Below are 21,156 nucleotides of genomic sequence, written 5' to 3' on the forward strand. Positions count from 1 at the left end.
TTGCCGGAGCGTGGGGCTCATGCTGGGCTGACTCCATAGTGGTCGTGTGCCCTGCCTTTTTCTTCCCTGGTCATCTGATGCTTGGCAAAAAGGCGGTGGGCTCCGTCCTGCCCGTGCCCCAGTCCTTTCGTTCTTCCGTCCTCCACAGGCTCCCTTGTTCTCTTTTTGTTTTGATGTGTTCATTACGAAAAGGATTTGATAATTTAAAAACAGAAACGTGGGCCGGGTGCGGTGGCTCACGCCTGTCATCCCAGCACTTTGGGAGGCCGAGGCGGGTGGATCACGAGGTCAAGAGATCGAGACCATCCTGGTCAACATGGTGAAACCCCGTCTCTACTAAAAATCCAAAAAATTAGCTGGGCATGGTGGCGCGTGCCTGTAATCCCAGCTACTCAGGAGGCTGAGGCAGGAGAATCGCCTGAACCCAGGAGGCGGAGGTTGCGGTGAGCCGAGATCGCGCCATTGCACTCCAGCCTGGGTAACAAGAGGGACACTCTGTCTCAAAAAACAAAACAAAACAGAAATGTGGAAACAGAGATAAAGGGGAACTAAAGGAAATAAGTGCCTCACACCTGTAATCCCGATACTCTGGGAGGCCACAGCAGGCTTGGAGCTGGAGCTGCAGTGAGCCGTGATGGCACCACTACACAGTCGGGGGGACAGAGCAAGGTACTGTCCCCTAAAAACAAAAAGGCTGGGCGCAGTGGCTCACACCTGTAATCCCAGCACTTTGGGAGGCCAAGGTGGGGAGATCACAAGGTCAGGAGTTCAAGACCACCCTGGCCAAGTTGGTGAAACCCCATCTCTACTAAAAATACAAAAATTAGCTGGGTGTGGTGATACATGCCTGTAATCCCAGCTACTCGGGAGGCTGAAGCAGGAGAGTTGCTTGAACCTGGGAGGCGGAGGTTTCAGTGAGCTCAGATCATGCTTCAGTACTCCAGCCCAGGCAACAGAGTCAAAAAAATAAATAAATAAAAATAAATTAATTAATGCAATAAAATAGGCTGGGCACGGTGGTTCATCCCTATAATGCCAGCACTCTGGGAGGCCAAGACAGGTCAGGAGTTCAAGATCACTTGAGGTCAGGAGTTCAAGATCAGCCTGGCCAATATGCTGAAACCCCATCTGTACTAAAAGTACAAAAATTAGCCAGGTGCGCTGGCACACGCTTGTAATCCCAGCTACCTGGGAGTCTGGGCGGGAAATGTGTGCTGTGTGGCTCTGGACAACTGGTGTGAATGAACACAGATTTGTAGCCCCATTCCCAGCAGCCAAAGCAAAGAGGGCCTTACCAGTTACTAAATGTCCTTAGGAATTTACAGCAGAGTGCCTTCCATGCAAAAATGGAGTATTTTCTGGAACAGAAGCCTGAAAAGCGTTTGTCTCCTGGGGTTCCTAATGGGTGCCCTGGACAGCTGCTCGGTGGCAGTCGTAGGGGGTTCTTACCCAAATAGCCTTACCCGTCCCTGCCTCTCTCCTCAGCCCAGACCAGAGGACTTCCACCAGCGAACCAACATCACACTCACTGTACGCAGCCTTAGAGGGTGCTGTCGCCACCGAGTGCAGGTGAGTCAGTGTGGTGTGGATGGGTGCAGGGGGCAAAATGGGGGGACAGTGTGGTGTGGGGGAGTGGGGAGTGTGCACAGGTGGAGAGTGTGGTGTGGATGGGAGTGAGGAGTGTGCACAGGTAGAGAGTGTGGTGTGGATGGGAGTGAGGAGTGTGCACAGGTGGAGAGTGGTGTGGATGGGAGTGAGGAGTGTGCACAGGTGGAGAGTGTGGATGGGAGTGAGGAGTGTGCACAGGTGGAGAGTGGTGTGGATGGGAGTTAGTGTGCACAGGTGGAGAGTGTGGTGTGGATGGGAGTTAGTGTGCACAGGTGGAGAGTGTGGTGTGGATGGGAGTGAGGAGTGCACAGATGGAGAGTGTGGTGTGGATGGGAGTGACGAGTGTGCACAGGTGGAGAGTGTGGTGTGGATGAGAGTTAGTGTGCACAGGTGGAGAGTGTGGTGTGGATGGGAGTGAGGAGTGCACAGATGGAGAGTGTGGTGTGGATGGGAGTGACGAGTGTGCACAGGTGGAGAGTGTGGTGTGGATGGGAGTGAGGAGTGTGCACAGGTGGAGAGTGTGGTGTGGATGGGAGTGAGGAGTGCACAGGTGGAGAGTGTGGTGTGGATGAGAGTGGTGTGGATGGGAGTGTGCACAGGTGGAGAGTGGTATGGATGGGAATGAGGAGTGTGCACAGGTGGAGAGTGTGGTGTGGATGGGAGTAAGGAGTGTGCACAGGTGGAGAGTGTGGTGTGGATGCGAGTGAGGAGTGTGCACAGGTGGAGAGTGGTGTGGATGGGAGTGAGGAGTGTGCACAGGTGGAGAGTGTGGTGTGGATGCGAGTGAGGAGTGTGCACAGGTGGAGAGTGTGGATGGGAGTGAGTGTGCACAGGTGGAGAGTGTGGTGTGGATGGGAGTGAGTGTGCACAGGTGGAGAGTGGTGTGGATGGGAGTGAGTGTGCACAAGTGGAGAGTGTGGTGTGGATGGGAGTGAGTGTGCACAGGTGGAGAGTGTGGTGTGGATGGGAGTGAGGAGTGTGCACAAGTGGAGAGTGTGGTGTGGATGGGAGTGAGTGTGCACAGGTGGAAAGTGTGGTGTGGATGGGAGTGAGGAGTGTGCACAGGTGGAGAGTGTGGTGTGGATGGAGAGGGAGCGTGCACAGTCTGTTGTTCCTGCTGGTGTATAGGGAAGGCTTGTGCTCTCTCTGGCACCAAGTGTGGCTGGCAGTGAGAATTCCTTGCCTGTTGAGACAGTGCCCCTGCCTTTCTCCTCTCTGATTCTCCCGGCATCATCTGGGCAGGGGTCCTCTGCCCGTCCTCCCCTTGCTGGAGGGAGATGATGTCCAAGTAGAGATCGTGGAATAACCAGCCAGGGTTCCCTACTCGCACATTGCCTGTGCTGGCTGGATGCTGTGGGCGCTCTAAGGTTCTGCAGCCCTTAACCAGCCCTCCTGCCCGCAGATCCAGCCCTTCTTCAGCAGCTGCCTCAATGACTGCTTCAGACACTCTGTGACTGTTTCCTGCCCAGAAATGCCAGACACTCCAGGTAGGAGACATGCCACTGTCCAGGGCCACACTGGGAGTGCAGGTGGCTGAGGGCCACCAGCCTGGGCTGAGGCCTGACCTGGGTCTGGGGGGTGGTTTGGGAGGAGAGTTTAGTTTAACTTGGAGCTCTTCAGGCCTAAAGTGTGGAGTGGGGTTTAGAGTTGTCACTCCCTGGGGTTGGACTCCTGGCTGCCTTTTATTAGCGATGCATCCTCAGGCAAAATCCTTAACCTTTCTGACCCAAAACTTTCTTCACTGGAGAATGGGGTGGTGTTTAGCCTATAGGCCTAGTTCTGCGCCATGCACTGAGCACGCAGCTCCAACATGCTGTCCATGTTTGACCCTCCCTCACTGTGAGCGAGAGGATCCCCCACCCCAAACCCCAGGTTCATGGATGTAGAAACTGAGACACAGTGATACTGAATAACTTGTCCAAGATCACACCCCAGGGACACTGTTCAGAAGTCGCATGCCCTAATGCATGGGAGGCTGCGGCCACAGGCTCACAAGAAGGCTGAGACACGGGGCCAGGCTGGAAGGAGACCCAGCCTCCCAAGGAGACAAGGCATCTTTCCTTAGACCAGCAGCTCAAGTCCCTATCTCTTGTAGGTGGCTTCATTAAGTTCAGCGTGGATCTAAAGTGCCTGGCTCGGGGCCAAGGTCATAAAGGCCCTTAGGGGATGTCAGTGGTGGTTTTTGTGATGACTGGGGAGGGTTAGGGATACTCTCCCCTTTCCCTTTGTTCTCATTGCAGAACCAATTGCGGGTAAGCTCCGAACACTGCTGCAGCCCTCAGGGGCCATTCCCCAGGAGCCACGTGAGAGTGAGAAGTCCCTGCCTGACCCAGGCAGACTAGCCTGAAGGAGGCCAGCTGGGGTGGGGGGGGTGGGGGACGCTGTGCGAGGGTGAGACCACGGTTTGTCAGCCGGGGGTAGGGGGTTGGGGGTGAGACCACGGTTTGTCAGCCACAGGGTGGGTGAGACCATGGTTTCTCAGCCCGGGGGTTGGGGGGGCGGGCGTGAGGGGCGGGGTGGTGGACAGTGGTCGGTGGTCGGTAGCCAGAGAGGACAGAGCCTGAGGCTGGGGATAGGGGCTGGGGCCCTCAGGGCCGGCAGGGCAGGCCCGGGCAGCAGCACTCACACTGTTCTGCTCACCACAGACTCCATGCCCCTGTGGGTGTACTGGTTCATCACAGGCGTGTCCATCCTGCTGGTGGGCTCCGTCATCCTGCTCACCGTCTGCATGACCTGGAGGCTACCCGGTAAGGGCTGGGGGTCTGGCCGCCCCTAGCACTGCCACTCACTAGCAGGGCAAATGCTTTATTCTCTGAGCCTCAGGTTCTCGCTTGTAAAATGGAAATCACAGTGATAGCCATGTGACTGTGCTGCTGAGTGAAATGAGGCTCATGAGTTCTTAGCACAGAACCTGGCATGTGCTGTTTGCACAGTGTCCGTTAGCTACATTGTATTTGTTGTTATTAAATGAAATATTATTAAAACCAGGTTGGAAGGAGCCAGAGTGACGTTTTTTTGTGTCAGGAATTACCAGTCAGGCAGGCGGAGCAGCCTGGACAACCCCATCCTGCAGCCCCCAAATGTGTACATCTGCAGTCAGGGAGAATAGCGAGGCCAGCGTCGGGTGATAGAGCAGGCCCCAGCTCCCCTGAGCCATCAGGGTAGACCCCAGCCCCACCTCGTTAGCCATGTAGTCACGGGCCAGTTACTTAACACAGCATGGAGTCACTTTTCTGTAAAATGTGCTGATGATGCTTCCCTGTCAGGGCTGGGATGAAGGTTAAATGAGCGCTTGCTGGGGGAGATGAGTACAACCAGTCTCTTCTCCTGCCTGCCCTCTGCTGGCATGAGAGGGCCTTTGGGGGGTTCTGATAACATCTGACAGCTTCTGGGCTGGTGCTCTAGGCTGCGCAGCTCTCTAATGGTGTGGGGTGCTTCTCATTTCCTTTCTGCTGCTGCTTCTGTTTCGCAAAATGTGCGGCATGCCGGGCTGAAGGCAAGGAGGAGCCTCGCTGGTTATTTGACTGCCTTTCACGGGCCTGGGGAGGAGCTGAAAGGGCCAGGATTGAGATTAAGGTTCTAAGTCACTTGCTCAGTCATGTGTGGGTCTTCATCACCCCAGCTGTCACCAAAGAATTAACTCCCACAGAGCAGTTTTTTCATCACATCTCTGAAGGAACAATTGCTTAAGTATGTGGGTTCCCCTTCCTCACTCCAAAAATACCAGGAGGAAATGTTGCAAGCAGCCCAGTGGGGTGGCTTCTGGAAACAGGGGTGGTAAGATGCATGCCTTCTGCAGGACGCTTCTGGGGAAGAGCTTTTCCTCAGGTGGAGTCAGTTTGGGGTGGCCAAATTTCAGGGACCAAATTTCAGGCAGACCAAGACCATAATTAGGAGGCAGGGTGGACCCGCCAGCACCGTTCTGGGGGTCCCAGCTGGGTCAGTGCTGTAAAATAACAACCGTGACCCCAGCTGATTATGTGCAACGTGCCAGGACTTTACATACGCATGCTCATTTAATACCCATTACACGAGAGCAGACACAGCCCCGCTGCACGGAGGAAGAAGCTGCATTTCGGAGGCACCAGTGGCTGCTCTGGGCATGTGCTCGTAGTGGCCGACCCAGGATTCACGGCTGTGCAGGCACCGCACGTAGCACGGCCTCCCGGCCCAGGGCCACCCGCTACCCTTCACCCTTTGTCAGGGGGAGGCACACGCCCTGTGAGCTGGGCTCTGTTTCTCTTCCCAGAGAACCACTCCAGTGTCTGTCTTTTCCTTTGCAGGGCCTGCAAGCGAAAAACACAGTAATGACACCAAACACGCCGGTCAGTATTTCCTGGTTTGTGTGTTTGCTTGTTTTTAAAGCAGTGGAGGGTTTTCCTGGGATAAGTGGGTGGATTGCCTCCTGTCTTCTAACTCCCAAAAGCCCCTTCAGGAGACCCTACCTTAGGAACCCCCTTCCAGGACCCACTCAGAAGGGCCCCTAATAACAAGGCCTGGGTGCCATTTATTGAATCAGACAAGGAAAGGTAAGGGCACGGTTTTTCTGAAAAGAGGTTCCTCCCTGGAGCAGACCAATAGGGCTGGCCGCTCTTTTTCTTTTTTTAATTAAAGCGCAGGCTAAAGACCAGTTAGGAACGTGAGAGATTCTTTGTCCCACAAGGCAGCAGACTGATTTTCTTCAGGCAGCCAAAGGTGGAATAGTAAATCTGCGTTTTTCCAGCAGGCCTCAGTCTCTTTCTCAGACTAGGGAGAGAGCCAGGCTGTGTCCTGGTCCAGGCCCCTCTGGGGCTGGCAGGCACAGAGCCGCCCTGGGCCCTGGGGTAGGGGCAGCACGTGTGGTCTTGTTTCCTTAGATGGCCTGCCTGCCACTGACCTGACGCCCCCACCGCTGAAGCCCAGGAAGGTCTGGATCATCTACTCAGCCGACCACCCCCTCTACGTGGACGTGGTCCTGAAATTCGCCCAGTTCCTGCTCACGGCCTGCGGCACAGAAGTGGCCCTGGACCTGCTGGAGGAGCAGGCCATCTCGGAGGTGGGAGTCATGACCTGGGTGGGCCGCCAGAAGCACGAGATGGTGGAGAGCAACTCCAAGATTATCATCCTGTGCTCCCGCGGCACGCGCGCCAAGTGGCAGGCGCTCCTGGGCCAGGGGGCGCCTGTGCAGCTGCGCTGCGACCACGGGAAGCCCGCGGGGGACCTGTTCACGGCAGCCATGAACATGATCCTCCCGGACTTCAAGAGGCCAGCCTGCTTCGGCACCTACGTGGTCTGCTACTTCCGCGAGGTCAGCGGCGAGGGCGACGTCCCCGACCTGTTCGGTGCGGCGCCGCGGTACGCGCTCATGGACAGGTTCGAGGAGGTGTACTTCCGCATCCAGGACCTGGAGATGTTCCAGCCCGGCCGCATGCACCGCGTCGGGGAGCTGTCGGGGGACAACTACCTGCACAGCCCGGGCGGCAGGCAGCTCCGCGCCGCCCTGGACAGGTTCCGGGACTGGCAGGCCCGCTGCCCCGACTGGTTCGAGCGCGAGAGCCTCTGCCCGGCGGATGACCAGGACGCCCAATCCCTGGACGAAGACGTGTTCCAGGAGCCGCTGCTGCCTTCGGGAACCGGCATCGTGAAGAGGGCGCCCCTGGTCCGTGAACCTGGGTCCCAGGCCTGCCTGGCGGTAGACCTCCTGGTCGGGGAAGGAGGAGGAGCAGCAGTGGCGAAGCTGGAGCCTCATCTGCAGCCCCGGGGGCAGCCAGCGGCGCAGCCCCTCCACACCCTGGTGCTCCCCGCGGAGGAAGGCACCCCGGCCGCCGCGGTGGAGCCCAGGCCCCTGGCTGATGGTGCTGCTGGCCGGCTGGCGCTGGCCGGGGAGGACGAGGCGTGCCCGCTGCTGGGTGGCCTGGGTGCTGGGCGAAATAGCGTCCTCTTCCTCCCTGTGGACCCCGAGGACTCAGCCCTTGGCAGCACCCCCATGGCGTCTCCTGACCTCCTTCCAGCGGACGTGAGGGAGCAGCTGGAAGGCTTGATGCTCTCGCTCTTCCAGCAGAGTCTGAGCTGCCAGGCCCAGCGGGACCGCGGGAGACCCGCCGTGGCCCTCAAAGACCCGCACACACCCTGCGAGGAGGAGCAGCGGCAGTCGGTACAGTCGGACCAGGGCTACATCTCCAGGAGCTCCCCGCAGCCCCCCGATGGACTCGCAGAAGCGGAGGAGGAGGAAGAGCAGGACCCAGGGAAGCCCGCCTCCCCGCTCTCTCCCGAGGACCTGGAGAGCCTGAGGAGCCTCCAACAGCAGCTGCTCTTCCGCCAGCTGCAGGAGAACTCGGTCTGGGACACGGCGGGGTCGGAGTCAGAGAGGCCGCGGGCCTGAGGGCGGCTCCCAGGGACCGCGCAGATCCCAGCCTTGAAGGAGTGTGTGTGCACACGTGTTCATCTGTGCGTACGTGTCTGCATGTGTGTGTCCGTGTGTGAAGTGTAGCTTTAAAATGTAGGCGTCTGGATTTTCATCCTAGGCATCCCCCCACCAACTTTTCTTTATGTAGCCGTGTGGTTATTTTCCATCCCCAGGGGAATCCATACAGCCTACACCAAGGAGCTAATGGCAGAGTATCCTTGATTCACCATCATTCATTCATTTATTCATTCATCAAGCATTTATTGTGCACCTAATATGTGCCAGGCATTTGAGATACCATGTGACATGGCCCCAGCCACCAAGGAGCTTAACCTCTGGTGCTGAGGACACATTAACAAACAGAATGGGCCAGCACAGTGACTCAGGCCAGTAATCCTGGCACTTTGGGAGGCCAAGATGGCTGATCACTTGAGGTCAGGAGTTCGAGACCAGCCTGGCCAAAATGGTGAAACCCCATCTCTACTAAAAATACAAAAATTAGTTGGACGTGGTTACACATGATTGTAGTCCCAGCTACTTGGTAGGCGGAGGCAGGAGAATTGCTTGAACCTGGGAGGTGGAGCCTGCAGTGAGCCCAGATTGTGCCACTGCACTCCAGCCTGGGCGACAGAGGGGTACTCCGTCTCAAAAAAAAAAAAAAAAAAAACTGGATAGTCACATGAAATGTAAAAACTGAATGGCCCAGATGCGGTGGCTCACACCTGTAATCCCAGCACTTTGGGAGGCCTAGGCAGGTGGATTACCTCCTGAGCTCAGGAGTTCAAGACCAGCCTGGGCAACATAGTAAGACCTCGTCTCTACTGAATTTTTTTTTTTAATTAGCCAGTCACGGTGGCACATGCCTGTAGTCCTAGCTGCTCGGGAGGGTGACGCAGTATGATCACTTGCTTGAGCCCCAGGAGGTGGAGGCTGCAGTAAGTTATAATGGTACCATCGCCCTCCAGCCTGCTCAACAGAGTGAGACCTTGTCTCAAAAAAGTAATAAAAAAATAGGAAGGTTGAGTGGAAGCCTGCACAAGAGAAGCACCAGGCCAAGGGGAGGGGGGTCCAGGAGGAGATGCCTAAACTGAAGGATTGTGGGCGGGGGAAGGAAACAGCCTGTGGGTGAGTGCTGGGAGGGAGTGGAGTGAGCGTGTCGGGGAGCTGCTGGTGGAGCCTGGACTGGGAGGAGGGGCGCAGCCGAAGAGGTGGGGTGGAGACATCAGCCCCAAGGCCTGGGGCCCCGTTTGTCAGATGAGCTGTCCCTCTGCATGGAGAGAAGCTAAGGGCCAAACACAGCTGGATGTCACCTGAGCTCATTTACAGGCCGAGAGAAATGTGGAGGTGAAAAGAAAATCATCCTGTAGGAAGGTGAGTTTGAACCTGCACCTGCATCCCAGTCAGTGGAGAGCTGCCGGCCGTCAGTGGGGGGCCGCCGGCCGTCAATGGGAGGGACCGCCGGCCATCAATGGGGGGGAGACTGCCGGCTGTCAGTGGGGGGCCGCCGGCCATCAGTGGGGTGTTGTTAGCGTGCCGGATTCTTCAGAGCAGCTGGGCTGGAGCTCCCCTGAGCTTGGGAAGCTGTGGGGTGCAAGGGCAAAGAAATGAGGGGTCGGGGGGAGCAGTGAAGATCTGGGCAGACCTTGTGTTGGGAGAGGAAGGGGTGCTGCTGTGACTTCACGGTCTGAGGTCCAAAAGCAGCATTTGAAGAGATGCTCTGAAGCGAGTGTTTGAAGAATCTGTTCCTCAACTACCTCCTAGGGGCAGGCTGGAGGGTTCTGGCTTCGGGGTCCTGAAGAACACATTGAGGTGCTGTCAGACGCTGAAATAGGGTGCCCTCTATTCCTGCACCTGAGTGCTTAACTGTATTTCCAAGCTCCAGTGAGGAGGAGAGGATTTGGAAATGTGACAGGAGAGCAAATAGGACAGTGTATGTGTGTGTGTGTGTGTGTGTGTGTGTGTGCAGGCATACAGGTAGCTGAAAGATTACCAGTAAAAATGCATTAATTGTTAATCTGGTAAGAGTTTCTAGCAGTTGTTTTGAGTCACGTATTGTAGGTCAAGAAGTTCCTAGTTGCAGAGTTTTTTTCTCACAGTTGGAGTTTACATAGTGGCAGCAGGGCCACCAAGGTCTGTGTCCCAGACAGTGCATGGCGCATACTCCACCCAACAGCAGCAAAGGACCAGGCAAGGGAGAACAGGAGCTGAGGCCTCCCAGCCACCGGCCTTCTGGGCTCCGTCTCTCCTCCAGTAGCCCTGGAGAGGGGCTTCGTTGGGCCTGGACAACTACCAGCATTTCTTTTTTTTTTTTTTTTTTGAGACGGAGTTTCGCTCTTGTTACCCAGGCTGGAATGCAATGGTGCGATCTCGGCTCACCGCAACCTCCGCCTCCTGGGTTCAGGCAATTCTCCTGCCTCAGCCTCCCGAGTAGCTGGGATTACAGGCACACGCCACCATGCCCAGCTAGTTTTTTGTATTTTTTAGTAGAGACGGGGTTTCACCATGTTGACCAGGATGGTCTCGATATCTTGACCTCGTGATCCACCCGCCTCGGCCTCCCAAAGTGCTGGGATTACAGGCTTGAGCCACCGCGCCCAGCTAACTACCAGCATTTCTGTGACCTTTCCAGTAAATACCCATTCAACCTCCAGAGTACAGAATACCACGGTGCACTCTTCCCCGGCTAGAGCATATGTTCCCATCTTCTCCCGTTCCTCACAAGCCTTGAATTCCAGCTCTGCTGGCCTTTGAGCCCATGCCAATAAATATCCCCTATGGGTAGTGCCCACTGTCTCCGGGGAAACTTCCATTGTTCTCTGGACAGCTGTATTGGAATACAGTCCACACACCGTACAACCCACAATTGACCCTGCACAATTCAATGCGTTTAGTGTAGTTACAGTTCAGCAACCATCAGCACAGTCAATCTTAGCACGGTTTATTGCCCCCAAAAGAAATCCAGCCCCCTTAGCCCCCACCGCACCCTCCCCATCCCTTGACACCCCTTGGCTCCTTTGATCTCTGTAGACGTGACATAGAAAAGAGTCATAAATTCTCCGGCGTGCCTCCATTTCTTCTTTTTTTTTTTTTAAGACGGGGTTTCACCATGTTGGTCAGGCTGGTCTTGAACTCCCAGCCTCAGGTGATCCACCCACCTTGGCCTCCAAAGTGCTTGGATTACAGGCGTGAGCCACCTCCATTTCTTCTTTAGTGTCATTCTGTTTCTCCTCATGTTCCCTCCCCATTTCCTGACCCTGGTCCTTGCTTATCCTAAATGTTAGGAATTCCATAACTCTGAGTATGGTGTCCGCTGTCAGCCAAATGCCAAGTGTTCCAAGAGTGTGTATAAAGCCACGCCTTTATTTTTGTATTATTCTGAACCATGGCTAATAAATTCTGCTTCACCCGAAAAGTCGAAGAACAGATGCCCTCCATGCTGTGCCCCTCCCACCTCTTCAGCAGTCTGCGTGCGCCCAAAACCGGCCGCGGAGCATCTAACCGTGACTGTCCAGGGCGATTGTGCCCGCAGCCACCAAGCAAGCTCCCAGCTCCCGCACAGTCTCATGACTTTTCCCTGCCTACTATCTTGATCCTGGTTTTGTTTTGTTTTTTTCTTTAAATGAATAATTACCTGGATTCAAAACCAGTTTCTCTTTTCTGTGTAGGAAGGTTCTTGAAGGTATTGAGGATCTAAAAAGGGTCGTGTTCAGTCCCTGAAACATCTGAGCTGGGTCTCTGAATGCAAGGGTGCAGTGGATTTACTTCTTTCTTTCTTTTATTGTGTCTTGGTTTTTCGTTTGTTTTTAAGTCAGGATCTCTCTTTCCGAGGCTCAAGCAATCCATCCACCTCAGCCTACCCAGTAGCTGGAACTACAGGCACGTACAACCGTGCCTGGCTAATTTGTGTGTGTGTATTTTTTATAGAAACGGGGTTACGCCGTGTTTTCCAGACTAGTCACGAACTCCTGGGCTCAAGCCGTCTGCCCACCTCGGCCTCCCAGAGTACTGGGATTACAGGCATGAGGCCACCATGCCTGGCCTTTACTGTTTATCTTTGAAAATTAAATAGGGTACGAGAGAGAAGAACAAGTGCTTGCAATGCAGTGGGCAGTTTTAATTCTATAGCCGTTGGGCTCTGCGGTTGGTGCCCTCCTTCCTGAATAAACGAGGGGTGTGCAGGGCCCTCTTCCACCTTAGCGCCCTGCCACAGCTGGGACTCCAGCAAGGCCAGGGGCACTTGAGGGCAGAGTGAGATGGACGCAGCTGCTCAGCATCCAGGCCTTCGTCCCCCAAGTCAGCTGCGTCAGACACAGGGTCCTCACATAGAAGAGGCAGCAGGGTTGGGGACTGGCCAGCTGCTCCTCCGCCCTAGGTGGCTTCCCCATCTGTGAAGTGGGCAGAGCAGGAGTTCTCACTTCGTGGGGTCCTGGGAGGCCTGCAGTGTCCCTGAGAGGCACCAGCCCGCTTCTGGGACAGAGCAGTTTGTGCCCCCGAGGCACCGTTGAGCCTCTTTCCCTGCCGTTAGGTATTGCTCTCTCCCTCCTGTGTTTGCTTTTTCAGACTCTAAAAGTAATAAGTGTTCCCATACTGGGCATCTCTCAGGAGCTCAGGAAGTGTCTGGCTGAGTGAGCAATGTGCATTGTGGAAAAACGGCCACAATATGGATTCCATGTGTTATATTTTGTAGAAGACTATGAAGAAAAGCAACTACCCTTCAACCCGGGAATTATCGGTGCCCCGACGCGTTCCCCGCCGAGCCTCCCTCACTTTGAAATGGCCTCCCGGTCCATCTTGCTCTCTACCTCCTCATGGCTCTCCACGCCCCATTGCCTCTCCCAGATCCTAGCACTGGGTCCCCTGGGCACTCACCCGGGTGAGCCAGCCTTGCCTGTGAGAGGAACACGCAGTCCCCTGTCTCCTGGCTTCAGGGGTGCCAGGGAGCCTGGTCCAGCCCACCTCCCCGTGGAGTCCTTCCCGGGAGAAATAGCCCCTTAGGTCATTGAGTGTAGGATGGGTTTGCTCACCGGATCCTTCCTCTCTGATGAGATAGGAAGAAGGTACAGAGAGGGGTGCGCACTGGTTCCTCCCGACCGACCGCAGCGCCACATTGCGCAAGCTACCTCCTCTCCGGGGGCCTCCAGAAAACAGAGAGCAGCCCTGAAGGCGGCTGTGAGGAGGGACGGGGCTGATGTCCACCGTGGGCTGCGTGCTCCTGTTCTTCCTTAGGGCCACTGCTTGGGCAGACGCGCAAGGCCCAGGTGTGGGGTGGGCCTTCCCTACACGTGAATGAATCACTCCCTGCTCCTTCTCCACCTGTCCCAAATGGACTTCTGATACGCCTGGCAAAACAAAATTGGTCAGGGCCGGCTTGCTTCCCTAGAAGACGTTTCTAAATATTCATAACATGCTTGGTCAAAGCAATCACCTTATTTTACATCCGCTCCAGGGAGAAATGAAGACATTGTTCGTACGTTGTTCCGTAATGATTTTGTATGTACATTCTGTTCCTTGTTGCAGTTAGACATGTCATAGGGGAAAGGATCATTTCCCATGTGTCTTCTGTGGTTGCTCCTGTTTTATAAATAATGAAGGTCCAGGAGGCCAGATGATGGGCAAAGCCACAGCTCACGAGAGGCAGAGAGAGCTCAGGCTCCCAGGAGCAGCTACTCTCAGATCTGGCCTCCCGGGCTCTCCCGAGTCAAACCCCTGCATCGCCTTTGGCACAGCCAGCAGCAGCAAGCTAGGGTCACAAAACAGAGAGGGCTGTATAATACTGGCTGCCTGTGTACTAAGGAAACCACTGTGTGGGCCGGGCGCAGTGGCTCATGCCTGTAATCCTAGCACTTTGGGAGGCCGAGGTGGGTGGATCACCTGAGGTCAGGAGTTCAAGACCAGCCTGGCCATCATGGTGAAACCCCCATCTTTAAAAAAAGAAAGAAAGAAAGAAAGAAAGAAAGAAAGAAAGAAAGAAAGAAAGAAAGAAAGAAAGAAACCGCTATATGTTTATTTTGATGCAGACCCGATGTTCTTCTTTAGACTTAATACTACCCATCATATTAAAATAAAACCAAACAAAAACCCACGGCCTTGTTCTTATTCATACATAAGAATCTGTGCTTCTGGGTGGGGCAGGAGTGATAGAGGAAGGCACAGTATTTCAAAATTAGTTTCCCAAGATGTTCCCCTTTGGAAAGCTACTCTTAGAAAGAAATGGGGAGCGGGGCGTGGTGGCACACACCTGTAGTCCCAGCTCCTTGGGAGGCTGAGGCAGGGGGACTGCGTGAGCGCAGGAGTTCGAGGCTGCCGTGAACCATGATGACGCCACTGCACTCCAGACTGGGTGACAGAGTGCGACCCTAGCTCAGAAAGAAAGGCAAAGAAAGACGGAAGGAAAGAAAGCAAAGTGGGAGCGAGCCCAGGGTGACGGGAAAAACCGCTGTCAGGCTGACTCCGTTAAATGAGCCACACGCCACTACCTAGAAGGAAAGGGTCAAGGTGTTCCCATAATATTAACACAAACCTATAAAATAATGGCGAATGTCACAGTGACATTTAAAAACTTCGTAAGGAAACCAAGACAGAAAAGATCTTAAACCACACAGGAAGCTTGTCACAAGTCTCAAGTTTTTTATTTTCAGAACGAGTCTGGTTTTATTTTTAAAAAGAGAAGGAAAAAAAGTGATAAATGCTAGTGAGGTGCCACGTGCCTTGTTCCTGCAGGCTCTCACCGCCAGCCAGCTCTCTCCCAAACCCACGGATGCAGAATCGGGGCATGTTAAAATCAGGAACCGTCTTTAGAGAGGGGCTAGTCTTTTTTAAATAAGTAAGGATTTGGGAACTTACAGAGAGGAACCCTCTGACTGGCAGAAACGTTAGGAGTAGGCAGTTCTCAAGATTCCGAGCCCAGGGTCCTCGTCTGTGAACCATGCACGTGCTGGCATTGGCCTCGGGAGACAGGGCACCTCCTTGGCTGTCAAGCCCATGGGGAAATCTCAGGTTTGCCCCCTGCACCAGGGATGCACTAGAAAGCGAGGCAAAGGAGGCTTCAGGGGTCATGATGAATGGGGCGGGGGAGGTGGGTGCAAGGGCCTGACCCTCTGAGCACACAGTGCTCGACCCACATGTGTGAAACAGGGTGACTGGGGCTGAGCTGGGGGCCCGGCCTCTGCCAGAACTGGCCTTGTTGCCATCAACCTCTTGACATATCCAGGGAAGTGGCAGCTCATTGGAATTTATCACGGCCTCCCATCAAAAACCTAACAGTACAGAGATTTTTACAACCAGGGAGACCAGACAGGAAATGGCCGTCTAAACAACAGAAAGGGGGAGGTCAGGGGGCCAGCCAGTGGCCGGCCATGGCTCAGACACAATGTCCTTTCACAGTCACTGAGATTAGGTAGCAGAGAAACAGCAAAGCTGGAGAGAGGACATGGGAACGGGGAGCAGCTGTTGGTAGCCACCCAGGGCCCAGGCCCCAGAAGCTCAAGTCCATTCAAAGGGAGGGGAGCGAAGTCAGCGGGGGCAGAGAAAGAAGGCAGAAAAAAAGGAAATGTGAAATCCAGGCAGCTTTTGGGCCACATCGGGTGAGGAACTGGAACCACAGATCGTGGATCTAGTGTAAACATTTTCCCCCACCCTTCCCTGCTTCTGAGAGCATGAGGAGGCTCAAGAGATCTCTGGTCAAGCCCTCGGCTCCTCTTACGTCTGTCTACGTGGGTGTCTTCTGTCCCAAGTCCCTAAGCAGCTGGGAGGGGAGCTCCGAGCGGGAGGCGTGGGCTTGACCTGGGTGCTGAGTTCATGTCCAGTGACTTGGCACTTCTGGCCTTTCCTTTGGGGGGCGCTGTGGACACTGCAGCTGTGCCAGCCCCACCCCACGCCCAGCCCAGGAGTCCAAGCCCTCCCTCTGGCCTCTGCCGGAGCTTCACACACCCAGTGCAGAGCGGGGAATGTTCTGCTGGTGCAGCCTGGCTGGCTTCTCTCCTGGCCGCCTGTACAGGGAGCCTCAGGACCAGGGTTTTCAAGAGCCACAAATTCAAAAACTGTGAGAGTTGGAATTACCTTCAACTTTAGAGATCACTCATCTAACTTCTACTTTTTTAATGTGAGAAAACAGGCCTAGAAAATAAAAATGATATGTCACTCAAAGCCAGTGAGTGACACAATCAGAACTAGAATCAACGTCTTCGGGAAACTCGCCTAGGATTTGTTACACCACATAAAACTTCCCAAACATAAGAAGGGAGAGGGGAAATAAAAATTCTGCAAGCTTCACCCCCCACTGCATCCTGTTGGGGGTGGAAGGAAGTGAGTATTTCCTGGCCTTGTTCCCTGCTGTCCTCCTGCACCCTCAAAATACGTAAAAATGCTTATCCTGCCCCAAAGATTGCAAGTGACATTCCACACCAAGACTCTGAGCGCACAGGCCTCAGATGTCTCTTGTCATCACCCTCAATGAGAGGAAAAATCTAGCAGGGAAAGCTGTGCAGACTGCCTTGGCCCTAGTGAGACTCAGAGACCAGAGGCAGGAGGTCACCACCTAGCTTTCTGACCCACACTTCCTAGAGGAAGGACTGGTGGGAAACGGGGCTTCCTAATCCTCTGGGCCCATGGGAGGGTCAGCTTCATGTCCATCTAGGAACCCCACCAAAGCTATTACTCCCAGCCCAGATCTGACCCAGTCGGCACCAAACCACAGGAAGGATAAGAGTTCTAGGTGCAGAGGGGAGAACAGAGGGAGGCCAAGCCAATGGCTGATACTCCACAGACCCTGTAATTGACACTGGCACCCAACCCCAGCTGGAGCCAGTGGCCATGACAAATGCAACTTCTGAGTATTTTGTCTTATTTTTTGCAAACAGCATCAGTGCATGATGCAACAAAAGTTGAAAGCACGGAGGTAGAAATGCTCGCTCACCCAAGAAAGGGTGCGGTTTGGTCCTTAGAGAATGGATCCCCTCCTCCCTCTGAGCTAAGAAGAGAGGAGCAGGATTGAGGAAGATCCTGGGTGAGCTTCTCCCTTCGAAGGGAGTACCTGGGCAGCTCCCAGGGGCCCAGCTCCTCCTGGGAATTCATGGTCACAAATCCAGGGAGAAAAGAGGAGTGTGGTGGTAAGTAAGGTATAAGGGGCAGGGCCTCCCCAGATCTCCTACCCATTGCAAAGGGTCACAGGATGGACGCAAGAAAACAACACGACAGAGAGACATACACTTTGCATCTATCACCCGGGAGAAATCGAATAGACGCATCAGTGGAAAGTGGGTTCTGGGTCAATGTCAAGGCATAGGACGATGGCCACCAACCACAGCCTCAAAGAGGCTGGCACTTCTAAGTCAGGAAGAAGACCCAAGGCCGAGCACCCCTCTCCTCCTGATGGATGGCAATTAGAGTGGAGGTGGGCAAAGAAGCAGAGGTCAGGATCGGAGTAGAAGAAAGAGGGTAAGTGCGCCTACCTCCCTCACCGTTAACTGCTGGTCTCCCTCCAAGCGGTCCTCAACCCCGGGGTGCAGAAGGACACCCTGGCCCTCAGCCCTGTCAAGGGTTACCTCTTCCAAACAGAGCCTGATCAAATCTGGGTGACAGAAGGTAGAAGATAAGGGGGTTGGGGACTCTCAACCCCAAACCAGGGACCCATGCCCTTCACCCTCAATTCTGGGAGGCCACAGCCAGGGTGTTGACATAGCCGTGGGCGCCCCCGTCGTTCTCCGAAATGCAGTGGCCCAGCTGGGAGCCTCCCTGAGGTGGTGGCGGAGGCGGCGGAGGGGCGGAGGGCGGAGCACCATAGCCCCCTCTGGCCCGACTCGGGGAGGCCCGACTGCCCCGGTCCCAGCAGCCTTCCAGCGCCTCCAGGCCGCGGCAGCCGAGGAAGAAGAGGTTCTTGAGCATGAAGATGGAGAGGGGCTGCTGGTAGCTGACCACCAGGAGGCAGCGCAGCGCCAGCAAGGGCACGTCCACCAGGCAGCCGCCCAGCAGGCGCAGAAGGCGGCAGCAGCTGCCGGACCCGGAGGCCTGGCCCCCGGAGGCCGCCGCCGCGGCCGCAGCGTTGAGCTCATAGAGCCAGAGCACCGGCGAGGCGAGGGTGAGGAAGTAGACGGCGATGAGCAGGTAGCGCAGGTGCGCGGGCAGCGGCGCGCGGCCCTCCAGCATCAGCTCCACCAACGTGAAGCTGTCGAGCAGGTCCAGGCACGTGCCCAGGAAGCACCCGGCCGCGCGGTGCCGCTGGGGCTGCAGCAGCAGGGGTCCGGCCGAGCCCGGCGGTGCGCCCGCCTCGCTGATGGCCCGCACCAAGCTGTAGAGCAGGGGCACGGACAGCGCCATGGTGAGGCGGAAGCCCGTGGTGCCGAAGGGCGCGCGCAGCTCGATGAGGTCCAGGATGGACGTGCCCAGGATCAGCACCACCTTGGGCGTGAAGGCGATGGAGTAGATAAGCCAGGCCAGGTAGGCGAAGGCGAACTCGCCCGCTGCCGCGGCCGCCCCCAGGCCGCCCCCCGCGCCGCCGGCGCCCCCGCGGGCTCCGCGCGCCTTGGCCCCGGCGGATGCGGCCGAGGGCGCGGGCAGGTGCAAGGGCGGCGCGGCGTGGTGGTGGTGCGGGTGGTGGTTGTGCGCGCTGCTGGCCGCGCCGCCCCGACGGCCCCGGCTGTTCTTGGCGAAGAAGATGGCCCAGCCCACCACCACCACCAGGTCCGTGGCGATCCAGGAGCACCAGTACAGGTCGGTGACGGCGATGAGGTACAGGTCCAGCAGGCCGCCCTGCGCCAGCAGCAGCACCACGGACAGCGCCTGGTAGCCCCAGCGGCACCCGGGACCCGGGGCGCAGCCGCGGCGCCTACCCCTGCGGCCGGGCCGGGCCGGGCGGCCGCAGCAGCAGCAACACGAACAGCAGGAGGCGCCGCCACCCGCCGCGCCGCCGCCCGCGCCCCCCGCCGAGCGGCTCCCGGGGCCCCCGACGGCCCCGGCCGCGGCGCCCCCGCCGAAGTCCGCGGCGGTCATGCTGCAGGAGGAGGTGGGCGTGGAGCTGGAGGAGGAGGTGTCGGCGGAGGAGGAGAAGGCGGCGGGCGCGGGGCCGACAGGGGCGCCCCCCTGAGCCGGCGGCCCCGGGAGCGCGGCGTTGGGCACCAGCGGCTTGCTGACGCTCAGGCTCTCGTCGTCGTCCTCGCGCTCGGCGCCTGTGCTGCTGCTCGGGGAGCCGCCGCCCCCGCCGCGTCTGCTGCCGCCTCCCCCGCGGCTGGTGCTGGTGCTGGTGCTGCTGTCGCCCGAGCCTCTCCGGCCGCGGAAGGAGCCCCCGCGGAGGAAGAGCGGCTGCAGCCGGGCGGCGGCGGGGGGCGGCGGGAAGGCGCCGGGCGCGGAGGAGACCGAGCGAGGGTGGCCGAGCGCCGGGCGCATTGTCCTCCGAGGGGCTCCGGGGCCGCCCAGCTGCTCCCTCCCCGCCAACCCCGGGCGGGCGAGGCGGCCGAGGGGAGCCGGGCCCGCCGCCTCCCCAGCGGTGGGGACTCGCACCTGGGCCGGGCGGCGGCGAGATCCGGACTGGAGCCACTGGACTGGGCGAGCCGGGCCGGGCCGGGCGGGAGCGGGGCAGGCGCGGAGCGGAGCAGACCGCGGTGACGGCGGGCGGGGCGGGGGCGGGGGCGGGGCGGGGAGCGAGCCTGCGGGAGGGAGGGAGCGAGGCTGGCGGCGGGGAAACCAGGACTGGATCGGAGGGGGAGAGGAGGCGGCGAGACCAGAGGCGGGGAAAGCGCGGCACGCCGGATCAGCAGGAAAAGGGGCGGCGGTGCCGAGCGTCAGGGTCGGGTGGGGAACCCTGCGGCCTGCGGGCGGCCGCCAGAGCGAGGCGACCCGCGCGGGACTCTCAGGGAGCGCGGACTCCTAAGAAGTCCCTGGGAGTCCCACCGGCTGCACCACAGGGCGCTAGTGCCTAGATGGCTTCGGTGCCCGCAAGCGATGGACTCGGGCAACAGGGCGGGCTTTGCACCTGGCCTTCTCAGCTCTGACGCAGGCGAAGGGCAGCTTCCCGCCACCCTCCATCCAGCGCCCTTCCCACGGGCCCATCCGCCTCTCCCTACCGCACTAAACACCAGTGGAGGAAGCAGGCCTTGTTGGCAAAAAGGGCCAGGGCAGCAGCCCCAGACCTACAGTCCTGAATATCCGTGTGCCCAGCACTGGGGTCACGAGCTGGGTCTTAGGGACCACCCAGCGGATGGAGAAGTTCCCTGAAAACACCTGCCTCGGAGGAGAGGCTAGTGGCATCCACCCAGCGGGCTTCTCAAAGGTTTTAAAAGCAGAATGGACATAATAGGAAGATGTGTTAATCGGAGAGGAAAATAAAGGGACATTTGGAGGTGTGGGCACCTGGATGAAAACAAAGGCTCCAAAGGGATGATGCTGAGAGTTACAGCCTGTCACGGTAGACAGAGACACCAAGGAAGAAACGCAGTCAGTAGCCCTGCGTGGACAGGCCCAGGAGAAAGGGCACAGCAGCTCACCCCAGGACTCATTCATGGCTGGGGCCGGATTATCTATGCGGCAGCTCTGAAAGGCAGAAGGTAGATTGCCGCCTTTGGGGATTTAAGGGAGAAGGAAATGGCCAGAGCAGTTGGGGCTCAAAAACAATCTGAGGTTCACCAGTAATGGAGACATTCCATTCCCGGCCCCGGGAAAGGAGAGCAGGAAGCCTGCCTGGCCTGTTGGCCTCCACACCCTTCGCGTGGCCTGTCCCCTCCCTGATTTCGTGACCTTTGAAGCGTGGCTGCGGGCGCATCTTCCCTAGGTAACAGCTCGCAGCAAGGCAACACCAGGCAGAGTGAGGGAGCACGTGCAGTGGCGCTGCAGAGCTGAGTCCCGCCCGCTCCTCTCCACCTCTTGAATGAGGGTCAGTTTCAGTCAAACCTGCCTTTTCCAGTGCCCCGGAGTCTGCACAGCCAATCCCTGATAGATGCACAATTTAGAACCTGCACCGTTTCCACCTCTCCCGAACACACCACCTTTGGAAAGCAGGCATGGCGGCGAGGGCAGGAGGAGCTCTGGGGCCGCAGTCCCAGCTGTGCCACTTAACACCTCTGTGGTCTTATCCTAGATACTTCACCTCACAAAGCTCATCTATCAAAAAGACCCCACCCTGGGCCGGGCGCGGTGGCTCAAGCCTGTAATCCCAGCACTTTGGGAGGCCGAGG

General features: G+C 57.2%; 2 protein-coding genes across 3 annotated transcripts in view; one reads left to right on the top strand and one right to left on the bottom strand.

The window, feature by feature from the left end:
• The window catches only part of IL17RA (interleukin 17 receptor A), a 36,071-nt gene extending 21,996 nt beyond the window's left edge, over positions 1–14,075 (top strand). The window contains exons 8-13 of one of the 2 annotated variants that reach the window (XM_039462508.2): positions 1,486–1,569; positions 3,011–3,095; positions 3,849–3,860; positions 4,254–4,355; positions 5,892–5,933; positions 6,465–14,075. In XM_039462508.2, coding sequence (XP_039318442.1) covers positions 1,486–1,569; positions 3,011–3,095; positions 3,849–3,860; positions 4,254–4,355; positions 5,892–5,933; positions 6,465–7,969 — 1,830 coding nt within the window. In that variant the 3' untranslated portion in view covers positions 7,970–14,075. The remainder of the gene's footprint in view (positions 1–1,485; positions 1,570–3,010; positions 3,096–3,848; positions 3,861–4,253; positions 4,356–5,891; positions 5,934–6,464) is intronic. The other variant, XM_074391258.1, reaches the window with a different exon arrangement.
• A 523-nt stretch (positions 14,076–14,598) lies between these two features.
• Positions 14,599–19,584, bottom strand: TMEM121B (transmembrane protein 121B). Its single transcript, XM_010333009.3, has one exon. It carries the CDS (start codon positions 19,370–19,372, stop codon positions 17,636–17,638), a length of 1,737 nt encoding a protein of 578 aa, XP_010331311.3. The 5' UTR covers positions 19,373–19,584; the 3' UTR covers positions 14,599–17,635.
• Between the last annotated feature and the right edge of the window lie 1,572 nt (positions 19,585–21,156).

This window comes from Saimiri boliviensis, chromosome 21, assembly GCF_048565385.1.
Source record: "Saimiri boliviensis isolate mSaiBol1 chromosome 21, mSaiBol1.pri, whole genome shotgun sequence".
Classification (NCBI taxonomy): Eukaryota; Metazoa; Chordata; class Mammalia; order Primates; family Cebidae; genus Saimiri; species Saimiri boliviensis.